Here is a 14556-nt window from a genome sequence, read left to right as displayed (position 1 = left end):
CACCTCCGCGTAGGGAGCCGAGAAACGGTCGCGCAGTTTGAAATAACGCCGTCGGGAGGGGCTTAGGCCTGCGCTGGGGCGTGCGGCCCTCTCCACCCAAGCGTGCTCTCTGCAGCTACGCCTTTGCCAATCCCGTCCGCACAAATAGTTTCGAGCCACACAAATATTTCTACCCGTCCCAAAGGGGTTCTCACTCGGTCCCTCCCAGAAGGACTTTTAGTCCAAGTACCACCCCCGATGCCACAAGCCTTGGGATCCCGCGCCCAGTGAGAGGTGGTGCTTAAAGAACCCCGCTGTTTATCTCCCCGGCCCTCGAGATCCGAGCAAGGAGGTGGGTGGAGTCCCGCTTTGGCGCGCTCGGGGACGCAGAGAAGCCTCCGCGGTCCCGCCCGCCCGCCCGCCCGCCTGCCTTCCCCACCAGCCAGGAGACCCCCTGGGCGCCACGCCGGGGACGGCGAGCAGTGCGCGCGCCGCCCCCCGCAGGAAGCGTTCCCGGCGGGCCCCGCGCGGCCAGGGCGTGGGCGGTGCTCCCCCTCCCCCCCGGAGGAGCTGCCCGCGCCCCCTCCCCTCGGATGTGGCTGAACCGAAGCGCGCAGGCGGGAGACTCTGCAGGATCCGCGGCCCTGAGCATCGGAGCGGTGAAGTTCGTGCCTTTGCTTTTTTTCGATCTCGCATGTGGTGGGGGTTAGGATGCTCTGTGCGTCCGAGCTTGAGGGGAGGCTGCGAGCCCCGTGGGCCGCGGGCTGCGGGAAACCGGCCAGGGCCTCGCTGAGGCGGGCGCCGCGCTGGTGCGTGGGGGAGATGGGACAATTGTGCATGAGGGTGGGAGCCGGATGACAGCTGCCGGGACTCCAGACAAAGCGCGGGCCTCCCCTCCCCCAGCCTCGTCGCAGGCCCGCAGGGAGAGAGCGGTTCAGGCTCTGCAGCTGCGAGGCCCGAGGCTCCGGGCTGCGGCGCGCTCCCGACTACGTGGCCGCCGCCGGATGGGGGAGGCGCGGGCCCGTGGCGCAGTGCCCTTGAGCCCCCGCCGCCGCCTTTGTTTCTCCCCGCGGAGGCGCTGACCACGAGGCCCGCGCTCTCGGGTGGGGGACGGGCTCCCGACGCGGGAATGGAGCTGGGAAGGAGCCCTCCTCGAAGGGGAGCGGGCGTGAAGGAGGTCGATTCCTCCTATCCATATCAGGACAGTACTTGGGAGCTTGAGGCAGGGGATTGCCAGACGTTGAAGCCCAGACTGGACTATAGAGAGTAATTACCGCACCACCACCCCAGAAGAAAAAAAAAGGCCAGAAAATAGAACTGGGACATCTTAATGTGTTCCTTTTATACCGTGATTGAACAGGGAGGGCCTCTGAAAAAATAAGGATGGAATTAAATGAGCTCCTTGGAGTATTCAGAAATCTAAAGAAAAAGATCTTATGGTAATTTGCCGACAAAAGATAGTCATTTCCTTTCATCCAAAATAAACACCGAAATTGTTAAAATTCTATTTGGATTGGGAGAATATAACATACTGAAATTATTAGTAACATACTAATAACACGGGAACTCCACTGTTTTCCTGCATTTTTACCCGAAATTTACATGTTGAAATCCACACAAAACTTGTAGTTGCCTTTTGTGTGTCATGAAATTTTAACTGTCCTACATTTTTTTTTCTTGCAATAGCTCTTCAAGTCTCCGATTAAATTTAAAAAATGGCCTCCAATAAAACTACATTGGTAAGTTTGTGAAAACCTAGAACGTAAGAATCTTAACTGAAGGATTTTTTTTTTTTCTTTAAAAATTACAACTAAGAAACCATGTGGTGGTGGATCTCTGAGTTCGAGGCCAGCCTGGTCTGCAGTGTGTGAGTTCCAGAATAGTCAGAGCTACATAAAAAAACCCTCTCTGGGCGTGTGGGTGGGGGAGCTAGAGCCCATGGTGGACATGGTTGTACCTTCCTTTAATCCCATCATAAGTGGGTGAATTGCTGTTAGAAGTCAGCCTACCTAAGTCCGTGTATTTATCAGCATTCTAAAGAAAAAGGAGTTATGCTAAAATAAGGCTTTCCTTAAGGAGAATCACGATGCATTTGTTTTTTAAAAAGTGTTGTACAGTTTTTGCTGGATGTTTTTGAGGCAAAAATGCATGTTTGTGGATTATAAAACGGCTCAATCTCCAGACCCCAAGGAAAAGTGGAAAGAAAAAACAAGTTTCCACCAGAGTGTGCCTTGATTTCCACACAGGAGCTGCCCACTACTCCATAATATTGTTAGTGAACTGAATGGGGGGAAGAGTCATGGGCAGCTCTATAAAAGGCGTGTGGGTTGGCATGATTACCCTTGAAGCTGTACTGTTCTGGAGACACTGAGCATTCATTAGTGCACAGAGAGTGAGTTAGTTACAGCTCACATTGCCATGAGCAAGAATTACAAACTGTCCAGGAGTGATCTAAGACTGTTAGATCAATTCTGTTTCTTTTAAGCGATTTCTGACTGTTGCTAAATCCAGTGTTTGTTTTCTTGGGATTTCTAGTAAGTTAGACAAATTTATTTTTGTCAAGTTATATTTAAAATAAATAAAACTGGGTCAGCCAGGCAGTGGTAGCCCACAACTTTAATCCCAGTACTCCAGAGACAGAGGCTGGTAGATAGATCTACACAGCGAGTCCAAGGACACCCAGGGCTACACAGAGAAACCAAAAAAAGGAGGGAGGGGAAATGGGTCTGAAGGTGTGTGTTTGTGATCCAGCCTGTGAGAAGCTGAAGCAAGCAGATTGCCTTGAGTTTGAGGCTAGCCCGGATTCCAAAATTCTGGGTAGTCGGGGCTGCATCCAAGACCCCATCTAGAAAAAGATTCATGTCAAAAGAGTGAAAGTTACAGTTGTGGTTTCTACATTAATTAGGACACATTGATCTCAATCATGTGGAGGTGTGCATAACAAAACATGGGTTTTGATCCTTGAGTTTCTGACCAAACTGAGCAAGAGGCTATTTCTACGTCATATAGTGCATGACTTCCACTGGTCTGCAAAGTGGACTAGATTCTGTAATCAGAAGCCCTTATGGTCACTCTTAGATGACCCAGTACAGTGATAAGCATGAATGATCTGGTGAACTGGGGATGCTGTGAGTGTAGGTATGGCCCTAGATACTGATGGACTGAGTACCCTGGTTTTGAGGTGCTGCTGTTGAATTTTTTTTTTTCCTGTGTGATCCTTCACTTGGTGATGGTTTGAGGGACTAGGCATTTGATAGGGGTTTATTTTTGTGATTCCTTTAAAAGTTTTTTAAGTAGCATCTGTAGTTACGCATGGTGGTGCATACCTATAATTCCAGCACTGAGAGAAGCTGAATCAGGAAAAATCACTGCAAGTTAAAGGCTAGACTGGGCTACTGTCTCAAACATTTTAAAGGGTGCATAGCACTGTTGTGGAGGTGAAACGCTTGGGCATACTATATTGGGTTATTTTGGTATCCCATGGGGACTTCTAACCATCTCAAGGTTTTTAAAAGCACTTCTTTAGCAAATCCATCCACCCCTGATAGAATAAAAAAGAGACATTTTTGGTTTGTGGGACAAGGGTTTTCTCTAAAGCCTGGGTTGGCCCTGAACCCATGATAGTCAATGTATTTCTATTTCCTGGGTGCTACGAGTGTGTGCCTCATGCCCCTCCTCAGAGTGAGCTTAGACCCTAGAAGGAAAAAATAAACCAGTGATGATATTTTAGCTTTGTTAAGTAGTCGGGAAAATTACCTAAATGTAATAATTATGGGGAAACCAGTCTTATCCCTTTTAGTTTATTTGTGGTCCCCATGGTTGAGCCTGTAGTTGATGCTAGAACTCTGATTTTACTTTACAGTTCATTTTTATCCTTGGGATCTAATTTTATAAATTGATATTGGAAAGGGATGTCTTCGGGCTGAAGTTTTAGGTCTACCTTGCTGCACTTAGACCAATCATTTAGTGGGGTGTTGTGAAGCAAGCCATCCATACTTGAGGTATAGATTCTGGAGGAATGGGAATTAGGGGTCTTCTTCAGTTATATAGTGAATTTGGAGGCTAGCCTGGGCTACACGTGACCCTGTCTTGGGGTTTTGTTGTTTTGGTGTTTGTTTGTTTGCTTGCTTGCTTGTTTTTAACTATCACACTCCAGTCATAATTGCTGTAAAAAGCTCCCATAACCAAGGACACTTCTAGGAAAGTTTATTAAGATTTCCAGTTGAAAGCCAGGCGTGGTGGTGCACGCCTTTAATCCCAGCATTCGGGAGGCAGAGGCAGGCAGATTTCTGAGTTCGAGGCCAGCCTGGTCTACAAAGTGAGCTCCAGGACAGCCAGGGCTATACAGAGAAACCCTGTCTCAAAACCAAAAAAATAAAAAAGAAAGATTTACAGTTGAAGAGGGTGAGGCCATGACCATCCTGCTGAGAAGATGGCAGCAGGCATGACATTTGAAGTAGTAGCTAACAGGTTGTGTTTGATCCACAAGTATAAGAAAGAGCTAAATGCCAACAACATTGACTTTTGAAACCTCTAAGTACCCACCACCCAACCCTCACACCACCACCCCAGCCAGCCCCGCCCCCTGCCCCCACGTACCTCATCCAACAAGACCACATAACCCTCAAACAGTTCTCCCTACCGCCTGGGGAGCAGCCATTCCTCTATGTGAACCTATAGGGGCCGTTCTCTGGTAAAGTACTATTACTATTGTTGTCTCGTGTTTTCTAGTGATTTGACACTATGTTGTGATTAAAATGAGTGGTGAGTCTGGTAATTTGGTCATGTAGAATCCTGGGAATAAAGCTGGGGAAGGATAAGTTTATTTCTCAGATGGTTGGGGTTTTTTGTTGTTGTTTTGTTTTTTAATTGTATTGGTGAAGGGTATTTGGTTATAAGTGTAAATCGGTGAAGCAGAACTTTTGTTTTATTGTCTATTGACTTTCTAGGAGGTGCTCACACTGGATCACGGAAGTTTAAAGGGATAGAGGGTTAAAAGCTTAAAAATATATGTGTGTCAGATGAATGAACAATTTGGCCTTAAAAATGTACAAGTTTTAAATTTTTCTTAATTTCTCTTTTGTTTTAGCAAAAAATGGGAAAGAAACAAAATGGGAAGAGTAAAAAAGTTGAAGAGGCAGAGCCTGAAGAATTTGTGGTAGAAAAAGTACTGGACCGTCGTGTAGTGAATGGGAAGGTGGAGTATTTCCTGAAGTGGAAGGGGTTCACAGAGTAAGAAACCTCAGTGCTTCATTTCTTACGGTTCTGTCGTTTTACGCTAGGACGTCTCGTGTGGCACAGACTAGCCTTGGACTCCTGTTTCTTCTCCCAAGTGCTGGGATTATACTTGTTCACGATGCCTCATTTATGCATTTATTGTTTGTTCTGTTGTGATAGGGTCCCATGAGTCCCAAACTGGCCTTGGACTTGCTATAAAAGGATAGCCTTAAACTCTGTTAGTCAGGTTCCACCTCCCCAGATCATAAGCAGCAGCACCACAACTGTGTTACTTGGACCTAAGAATTAAACCCAGGGCTTTTGTGAACGCTCTACCTGTATGTACTCTTTACCACCTGCATCCTCGGTCCTTAAGTTAGTACCTTTAACAGTGCTTTAGAAGAGCATTAAGTTTTACTCTGAGCTTAAATGGTGAACCAGTTTGATTTGTTTGAGGTTTATTTAAGGCTTTGGGGAATCTAGAGAGATAACTTGGTGGTTAAGAACCAGGGTTTGATTCCCAGCACCTACATGGTGGCTCAGAATCATCTGTAGCTCAAATTCAAGGGTATCCAGTACCACTTTCTGACCTCATGATGTACCAGGCACACACATGATGTGAATATGCATGCTTACATGCAGAAAAACACTCCTACGCTTAAAAAATTAAATTAGGAAGGGTAGGGTTTTAGCAACAGTTGAAACCTAGCATTTTAGAGTTTATTTCTATGGACAAGCGAACTTTAAAAATTAAAGTACATTAAGGCAGAATTTTTAAAGTAGAATACAAAGGATTAAATGTCATTATGACATTTTTAAACAAAGCATGTTGCAGTGGATTCTCCTTCCCTTTTATCTCTCCCACCTGACCCATCTTTTCCTACTTAGGACTTAATGTGTTCTTTTCCTAAAACATTTTAATGTTGTATTAAACATTACGAGTTTGAATGTCTATGACCAAGAACCTAACATTTACTGTATATTTATAGTATAGAAGATAATACCACAAATACCACTAAATTTGAGAAATCGGCCCTCCTCCCCAAATTAAGTTTTGCCGATGTTCTGGTCTGAAGGTATCAGCAGAGCAAGTGACTGAGCCCAAGATGTAATGGCACTGTTCCTAGGATCCCTGAAGTCACTCATTCCATCTATCTATAAGTGTATTTATGACCAGAGCATAAGACATAGTCTGTCAATTGGTGCAAGGTGGTCATACTTCCATGTTTGTGAGGTACTAGTTTTCTTCATGACTCTTTGGCTCTTGGTGGGAATGGTTACTTCAGCTCTGTGCTGAGGCAGGCAGGAGTGGCAGTCTCACCCCAAAGCTGGCTTAGGCTTTGTGTGCATTGACTTGTCTGTACTACCTCTGCTTGAGAGGCACAAAGGCAGCGGTAGATGATACATTAAATGAATATGGCTGTTACATCCAGTAGCAGCTACAGACGATTTTGAGTCACCATGTAGGTGCTGGGAATCCATACAATGAGCCCTGGAAATCTTTTTTTTTTTTTCTTTTTTTTTCAAGGAAAAAAAAATGGGGGACTGAGGAGATGGCTCAGAGGTTAAGAACACTTGACTCCTTCCTCTTCCAGAGGTCCTGAGTTCAATTCCTAGCAACTACATGGTGGCTCATGACCAGCTGTAATGAGATCTAGTGTGCTCTTCTGACATGCAGGCAAAATGTTATATACTTAATTAATTAGAAAAAGAATGAAATTGGCCTGGGCATGGTGGTACAACATAGGCCACTGTGGAAGATGAGACAAGATTAGGAGTTAGAGGGCGACTTAGGCTGTATAGCGACACATTATCTTTTTTTTCTTTTTCTTTTTTAATGTACATTGTTGCTGTCTTCAGACACAGCAGAAGAGGGTATCAGATCCCATTACCGATTGTTGTGAATCACCATGTCATTGCTGAGAATTGAACTCTGGACCTCTGGAAGAACAGTCAGTGCTCTAAATGGCTGAGCCAATCTGTCTCTCCAGTCAGAGAGTCTGTATCTTTAAAAAAGAGAGAGAGAAGGAAAAAATAATTCTGATGCTTTACAAACCGTGCAATAGGCTAGATTTGGCTTTTGTTTTTGTCAGTCTTTGATTTATATCATTTCCCAAGTTGAAAACCATCCAAAAATTGAATACATTTCACATTTAAGAATGTCTTTAAGGAAGAAAGTTAAAACACATGGGGTTGGGGTGTAGCTCAGTTGGGAGAGTGGCTTGCCTGGTATGCACAAGGCCTTGGGATAAACTGATAGAGTGCTTTTTATCCTAGTACTCGGGAGGTACAGACAGGAGGATTAGAAGTGGATTACATACAGTTTGAGGCCAACTAGGATTAACATGAAGTGAGTTGCTTATGGAGCAGAAAAAATATTAGCACTCAACTGCTTTTGAGGTAAAATAGCAGATTGCTCACATAGGGATGTGAAAGTGGTTGTGAAGAGAAATGTAGACATTTTAAAGTAATACAGGAAATGGGAGGGCATTCCTTTCTATGACTATTATTTTGTTAGTATTAGCCTTTGTCATATGGAAATTTTTCCCCTAGATAGTTATGAACAGGTCCAGGTAATGGCAATGTTTTAATTGAATCAACTTTTTGTTTTCTTTAACTGAACACAGTGCTGATAATACTTGGGAACCAGAAGAAAATTTAGATTGTCCAGAATTAATTGAAGCATTTCTTAATTCTCAAAAAGCTGGTAAAGAAAAAGATGGTACAAAAAGGAAATCTTTATCTGACAGTGAATCTGATGATAGCAAATCGAAGAAGAAGAGAGATGCTGTAAGTATGAAGTACTGCCCATTAGACTGCATCTTATCAATAGTCACTGACTTAAATTTTAATTGTTTTGAACTTTTTTTCCAGCTAGAATACTTTTTATTTAGTTCATATTTTGTTCTTTAAGTTAGCATCCCAAGTGATGGGTTTCATTATGGTATTTTCATACATAGTTACCATTATACTTTGTTGTAATTCCTCTCCCTATCCCTTCCCCTTTGTTAGTGTTCTTTTGAGGGTGGGTCTCATGTAGCAGAGTGTGGCCTTGCACCACTCATCCTGTTACCTCTGACTTTTGCTTAACACTAGGTGAGGTGTCTTGAAGACAGGGTTTCTCACTGTAGCTCTGCCTAGCTTCAAAGTCAGAAACCTGCCTGCCTTTGCCTCTGGTGTGCTGGAATTAAAGGCATTCACTTTCATACCCAGCTCAAATGAGGCCCTCTTGGCCTGTGTATGTGTATAGCTCCTGCATGCTCAGTGTTCCCAGAAGCTAGATAATGCTGTCAGATGCCTTGGGACTGAAATTACCGCTGGTGTGGGCTGCCACTGTAGGCGCTGGCAACTGAACTTAGAGTCCTCGGTAAATGCTTCCAGCTGTTCCAACCAGGGATCCTTGTAAACTCTAAGGGGGAGGAGGGACACAGCTTTTATAGAGCTAGGCATGGTGTCACAGATCTGGTCATCTCTACCCTGAGCTTTAAACAGATTGTACTTACCTTTCTATTGGCCTAGTGTGATAATTGGAGGAAAGGTCTTGCTTGGTGCTGAATTAGACAAGCATTCAGCACACATTAAGTTGGTAAAAGACCGAGTTTCAAGTGTGGTCATATCAGCTAGGTAACAAGAACTTTGTGTATAGGGCATTAAATCTTAATAATGTCAACCCTGTTGAGTGTAGATAATGATTCAGTTGTATCGATGAGAACCAAGGTTGATTACACTGGAGGTCTGAAAGTAAAGTATATGCATAAGGGAAATATCTTTTGTAGTAGCGCCTAAGCTAGGTTGAGCCAGCAGTATTCTAAAACAGCTTAATTCCTATTGATACACTACCAGAAACCTGTGACATAGGGACTAATTGTTTCTGATACATAATAAACCTGAACCACAGCGCTTAATTAACTTTCCTAGACCTGAAGGGCTCAAGTTGTTACTCTAACCCAGTCTGACTTTAGAGTCTTGTTACACTGGTGGGAAACTTCAGTAGTTTTAGTTTGCTGATATCATCACTTCTCAAATATTTATACTCAAAAATTACATAGGTTATAATTATCAATATTCATTGTTTTAGAAATTGAAAAACAGCCAGGTATGAGGCATGGCTTTAGCTCCAATACTGGGGCAACAGAGGCAGACAGGTCTCGCTGAGATCCAGACCAGCCTGGTCTATAGGGAATATCCCTAAGGGAGTTGAGGGCAGACGTTTGAGGGCTAGAGAACTGGTTAAGAGCATGTTCTGCTCTTCCAGAGGATCCATTTGGTTCCCAGCACCCACTTGGTAGCTCATAACAGTCTGTATCTCCAGTTCCAAAGACTCCAACACATTGATTTTTCTGACTTCCATAGGCACCAGGGACACACAAGGTATACAGACAACGTATAGGTAAAATAATTAAACACATAAATAATTTTAAGATAATAGTTTCCAAGTACTAGTAATTAAAGAACATGAACTAGTCTTGTGGCACTTATGTGAGTACTCAGAATTGTCTAACTCTAGCTTCGGGGAGGGTGGGGGAGGCTGGTTAAGTGCCCTTTCTGGTGTCCAAAAGCACCAGTACTTACAGGTGCTCAGGAAAGTACCCATGATTTTAAAAAATAAATAGCAATACCAAAAGAAAAACCTAAACAAGAATAATAGTTTATACAAATGCAAGCATGCATGTAAATAAAACCTATTGGGTATAGACCATGTAATGAAAAAGAGGAGTCTCTTCGATGTCTAGTTTAAGGAAGACAGGGTTAGGCATGATGGTTCATACCTATAATCCTAGCATTTGAGGAACTGAGGTAAGAGAAATGTGTTGAGACTTTGAAGCTAGCTCAGGTTTCAGAGAACTTGTCTCCAAAATAAAGCGATTATGGTTTTGAGACAGTCTCATATAGCCCAGGCTAGCCTTTAACTTCTGATCTTCCAACCTCCATCTACCAAGTACTGGATCAATAATAATTTGTTTTGTTTTTGAGGCAGGGTCTCTACATAACCCTGGCTGTCCTAGAACTCAAACTCAGAGATCCATCTGTCTCTGCCTCCAGAGTGCTGGGATTAAAAGCTTACATCACCATGCCCAGCAATAATAATTAGTATTACATTAAAAATGTTAATGGGGTGGGGTCTGAGTGTATGTGTGTAGATAGATAGATAGATAGATAGATAGATACATAGATAGATGCCACCGAAATCAGAAGAGGGAGTTATACAGCTGCCACAGAACTCAGAAGAGGGAGTTGTCCCCTGGCGCTGGAGTTAGAGGTGGTTGTAAGCCATCATGTGGATGCTGGAACTTAACAAAGTTCTCTACAAGGCAAGTGCTCTAACCACAGAGCCACCTCTAGCCCCTTGTGGCCTTTTTATATGTGTATATTTTTAAGATACATGCTGTGTAGCCTAAGGGGCACTTAATCTTAAAGAATTCCTGAGAGCTGAAAATTACAGTCTTGTGCTCCTATAAGTAGCTGCATATTTACTTGCTTTTTTTTTTTTTAATTGGTGGGTGGTCCTTGGTCAGATTTTACTAAATGGTCTAGGCTAGCCTTGACCCTCTAAAGGTTCTACCTCTAAAGTTCCAGGTTTATGGGCATTTAAATTTAATTTTCAAGAGTGCATAATTGCTCAGTGTGTTATCTCATGCTGTAGTTCTAATGGTCAATAAATTGAAGCAGGAGGGTTGAAAATTGGAGCTAATCTAGGCTATATAGTAAGACTTTTTATTTTATATTTTAAGAAAGGGTCTTGTCTAGCCCAGGCTTGATATTAATTCCTGTTGCTTCTGCCTCCAGCTACCAAGTGTTGGACCAAGCCCAGGATTTCTTGTATTTTAGACAAATACTCTACCAATAAAACTATGTTCCCAGTCCTAAGCATGTTTTCAAATCAAACTGTGGTTCTTGTTCTAGTTGTTCCTGGGTTACTGTTGGGAGTTCTGATGAAAGTTGTATTTCATAAAGAATTTTTATGTTATTTGCTGTGCAGAGATACTTAGTTAAGCTATTACCTAACCCTATATACAGGCTGACAAACCAAGGGGCTTTGCCAGAGGTCTTGATCCTGAACGAATAATTGGTGCCACAGACAGCAGTGGAGAATTAATGTTTCTCATGAAGTGGTGAGTGTGCGGCCAATTGTTTTGTTGGGTTTGCTTTTTATTTTATTTTGGGTTTTTATTGTTGTTTGTTTTGGTTTTGGTTGTTTGTAGTTTTTTTTTGTGTTTTTACTTTGTACTGTGTGTGTATATATGCATGATGGCAAGGGGAGTGTGTATATCAACAGTGTATGTTAAAACATAAGAGAATAGATATATTGGTTAGGGGGGTGTGTATGTTGGGGTAAGTGGAAATTGGCAAAGGTTAAACAGGGTCTCACTGTGTAGCCACCATGGCTTATGTGGAATTCTCTATATAGTCTAACCTGGCCTCAACTCAGTGTTCTGCCTGGCTTTGCCACCACCACCACCACCACCACCACCACCACACGCACACACACACACACACACACACACACACACACACACACACACCCCGGCGGCCCCCCGCCCCCAGTGTGAGGTTTAGAGGCTAATTCTATGGAAGTTATAGGAAAGGTTTCTTAGGTGGGGTGGAATGTAATTAGCCAAGCGCAGTGACTGACTCATTCTTGTAAACCCAGCAGGCTGAGGTAGGATTGCCATGACTTGTGAAAGTTGAAAGACAGTGCATAGCCTCTTGAGAAAAGAAGTTTATTGAAGTGTAACCTCAACCACCATACAATCCTCTCAAGTAGCATTTAACATTCATTTTGATTTGATTATTATTTATTGGATGGATCTCAGTTAACATACAGAATTTAAACGTTTAACCAGTTTCTTTTCCCTCACAACAGGAAGGACTCGGATGAGGCTGACTTGGTGCTGGCAAAGGAGGCGAATATGAAGTGTCCTCAGATTGTCATTGCCTTCTACGAGGAGAGGCTGACTTGGCATTCTTGTCCCGAAGATGAAGCACAATAATTGTTTGCATTTATATATATATATTTATATATATATATAAAATCTGGATCTTGGGTTTTGAATTACTAGTGTGGAAAAAAATAGCAATCTAATGAAAATCAAGTTTGATATGCTGGTTTTGAAAGTATTGACAGTAGTTGGGATATTTTTGGTTTTTGTTCTGCATCAAAAGGCACTGATTCCTTTGAGCAAGTAAGAGCTTTCTGTAGTTGCTTCCCTTAACAATAGAATATTTGATACCATGTTGTATTTCCTCAGCTTTGAAGAACAGCTTTTCTTAAATGCTGGGGAGATTTTACAGTTATTACTCAAGTCAGAACTGATTTTTAACTGGGACACAGAAGGACCATTCTGGGGTTTTTTTGTTTCTATGCGGTGTATGCATAAAACACATAACTTGTTTGTTTTGTTTTGTTTTTAACTGAAGATGAAGATACAAGTTGATGAGATTCCCTCCTTGTGAACATTTTCCTGAAACCATAACCTTTCAGATTAAGCAGATTCTGCGATTTATTGGATAGTTTAAAGGCAACAACATCAGAATTGATGTATTATCACATAAATACAGTGGTATATTTACAGAGTGTTGTACATGTCCCCTTTGGAAAATGGAATTAGACTAAGTAATAGTGTGATTTAATAACAAGACTTGGTTAGAGGCAGATAGAGCTCTGACCTAAGAGGCCAGCTGGTCTGCAGAGGCAGGTCCAGGTCAGCCAGTCTGTGTAAAGGTTCCTCTGGTGAACCATCCCTTTGTAGAAAGTTAAAGTCTGTACTAAAAGGTTATGATTCATGGAATCTGTTTGATGTGGAAATAGAATCGTGGTTGGAGCTGACGTTGGCAATTTAAGACCTGCTGACTAAGTGAGTGAACAAAATTTGCTAATATCATTTAATGACCTGCATGCTTTTTCTTTACCCTGACTCATTCCTTACTGGTAGGATCGATCTTTTCAGTATTTGGGTTATGGTTCAATGAGCCAGAAAAGTAACTTTGTAGTATCAGAATGTCATCCAACTGTATATTTACTTTATTGTAAATAATGGTGAACAGTGGTCAATAAATAGTTTTATATTCCTTTATGTGGTGACTTTTTTTTTGTCATTGTCTGGTTTACTTTGTTTATCCTTTCTTTGTTTTTGAGTCGGGGCCTCTTTGTATTGATGCTCTCCTTGAACAGTCATCCTCTCTCAGCTTCCAAAGTGCTAGGAAACCTCACATCAGGTTAGGCTTAACTGGTGTGTTCTTACTTCTACCTTATGAGGACTGGAACCACAGGCACATATCATGACACATCATATTTATACACACATTTACTCACTGTCAGTATGGGCTGGGTAGTCCCAACAGTGACTATCCTTGCAGTAGAGGTTTCATAAAGCTGGAGCCATCCTGGCCTGGTGCTGAAGATGTTTAGAGGCCCAAGAAGCTTAGAGTGTGAGGGAGCAGCGTGGACAGGCTGACTAAGCTGGAAGCAAGGGTGGCAGGCAATACTTCATTTTCTTTGAATCTTCTTTTTTTTTTTTTAGTTTTGAGACAGGGTTTCTCTGTGTAGCCCTGGCTGTCCTGGAACTCACTCTGTAGACCAGGGTAGCCTCAAACTCGGAAATATACCTGCCTCTGCCTCCCAAGTGCTGAGATGAAAGGCGTGCACCACCACACCCGGCTGGCTGAATCTTCTTCTTTATGGAGATTTTGCTTTTAATTATGGGGGCTGTGAGTGCCAGTACCTTTAGGGGATGGGGGACAGCTCTGGTATCTAGAGTTACAGGCAGTTGTGAGCCACTAGAGTGGATGCTTAGGACTGAACTGTCTGGAGGAACAAAGTGTTTCTCACTGCTGATCCATCTCCAGCCCACCTTGGACCTGTTTATATCAGGGTCACTTTTTTTTTTTTTTTTTAAGATTTATTTATAGCCTGGGGGTGGTGGCACACCTTTATTCCCAGCGAGGCAGAGGCAGGTGAATTTCTGAGTTCGAGGCCAGCCTGGTCTACAAAGTGAGTTCCAGGATAGCCAGAGCTATACAGAGAAACCCTGTCTCCAAAACAAAAAAAGCCAGGCATGGTGGTACACGCCTTTAATCCCAGTACCTGGGAGGCAGAGGCTGGCGGATTTCTGAGTTCAAGGTTGGCCTGATTTACAAAGTGAGTTCCAGGACAGCCAGGGCCATACAGAGAAACCCTGTCTACAAAAAACAAAGATTTATTTATTATATCTAAGTACACACTGTCTTCTGGTGCACCAGAAGAGGGCGTCAGATCTCATTACAGATGGTTGTGAGCCACCATGTGGTTGCTGGGATTTGAACTCGGGACCTTCAGAAGAGCAGTCAGTGTTCTTAACCATTGAGCCATCTCTCCAGCCC

At 43.0% G+C, this 14556-nt stretch overlaps 1 protein-coding gene across 2 annotated transcripts; it reads left to right on the top strand.

The window, feature by feature from the left end:
* Positions 1 to 420: 420 nt before the first annotated feature.
* On the top strand, positions 421 to 13271 carry Cbx3 (chromobox 3). Of its 2 annotated transcripts, none has more exons than XM_021165462.3 (6): positions 421 to 643; positions 1666 to 1718; positions 5069 to 5211; positions 7824 to 7986; positions 11215 to 11309; positions 12062 to 13271. In XM_021165462.3, exons 2-6 carry the CDS (start codon positions 1695 to 1697, stop codon positions 12186 to 12188), a joined length of 552 nt encoding a protein of 183 aa, XP_021021121.2. In that variant the 5' UTR covers positions 421 to 643; positions 1666 to 1694; the 3' UTR covers positions 12189 to 13271. The 2 variants fall into 2 exon arrangements, with proteins under 2 accessions (XP_021021121.2, XP_085696744.1); XM_085840618.1 differs by lacking the exon at positions 421 to 643 and adding an exon at positions 1400 to 1418.
* Positions 13272 to 14556: the final 1285 nt, after the last annotated feature.

The sequence above is a fragment of the Mus caroli genome, unplaced genomic scaffold (assembly GCF_978045245.1).
Source record: "Mus caroli unplaced genomic scaffold, Mus_caroli_1 scaffold_7, whole genome shotgun sequence".
Lineage (NCBI taxonomy): Eukaryota > Metazoa > Chordata > Mammalia > Rodentia > Muridae > Mus > Mus caroli.
This window is presented reverse-complemented; position numbering and strand designations above follow the sequence as displayed.

Coding starts and splice junctions, on each gene's coding strand:
- Cbx3 (XM_021165462.3), top strand. CDS start 1,695: ATGGCCTCCAATAAAACTACATTG. Junction 5,212..7,823: donor AAGTGGAAGGGGTTCACAGA/GTAAGAAACCTC, acceptor AACTGAACACAG/TGCTGATAATACTTGGGAAC. Junction 11,310..12,061: donor TTAATGTTTCTCATGAAGTG/GTGAGTGTGCGG, acceptor CCCTCACAACAG/GAAGGACTCGGATGAGGCTG.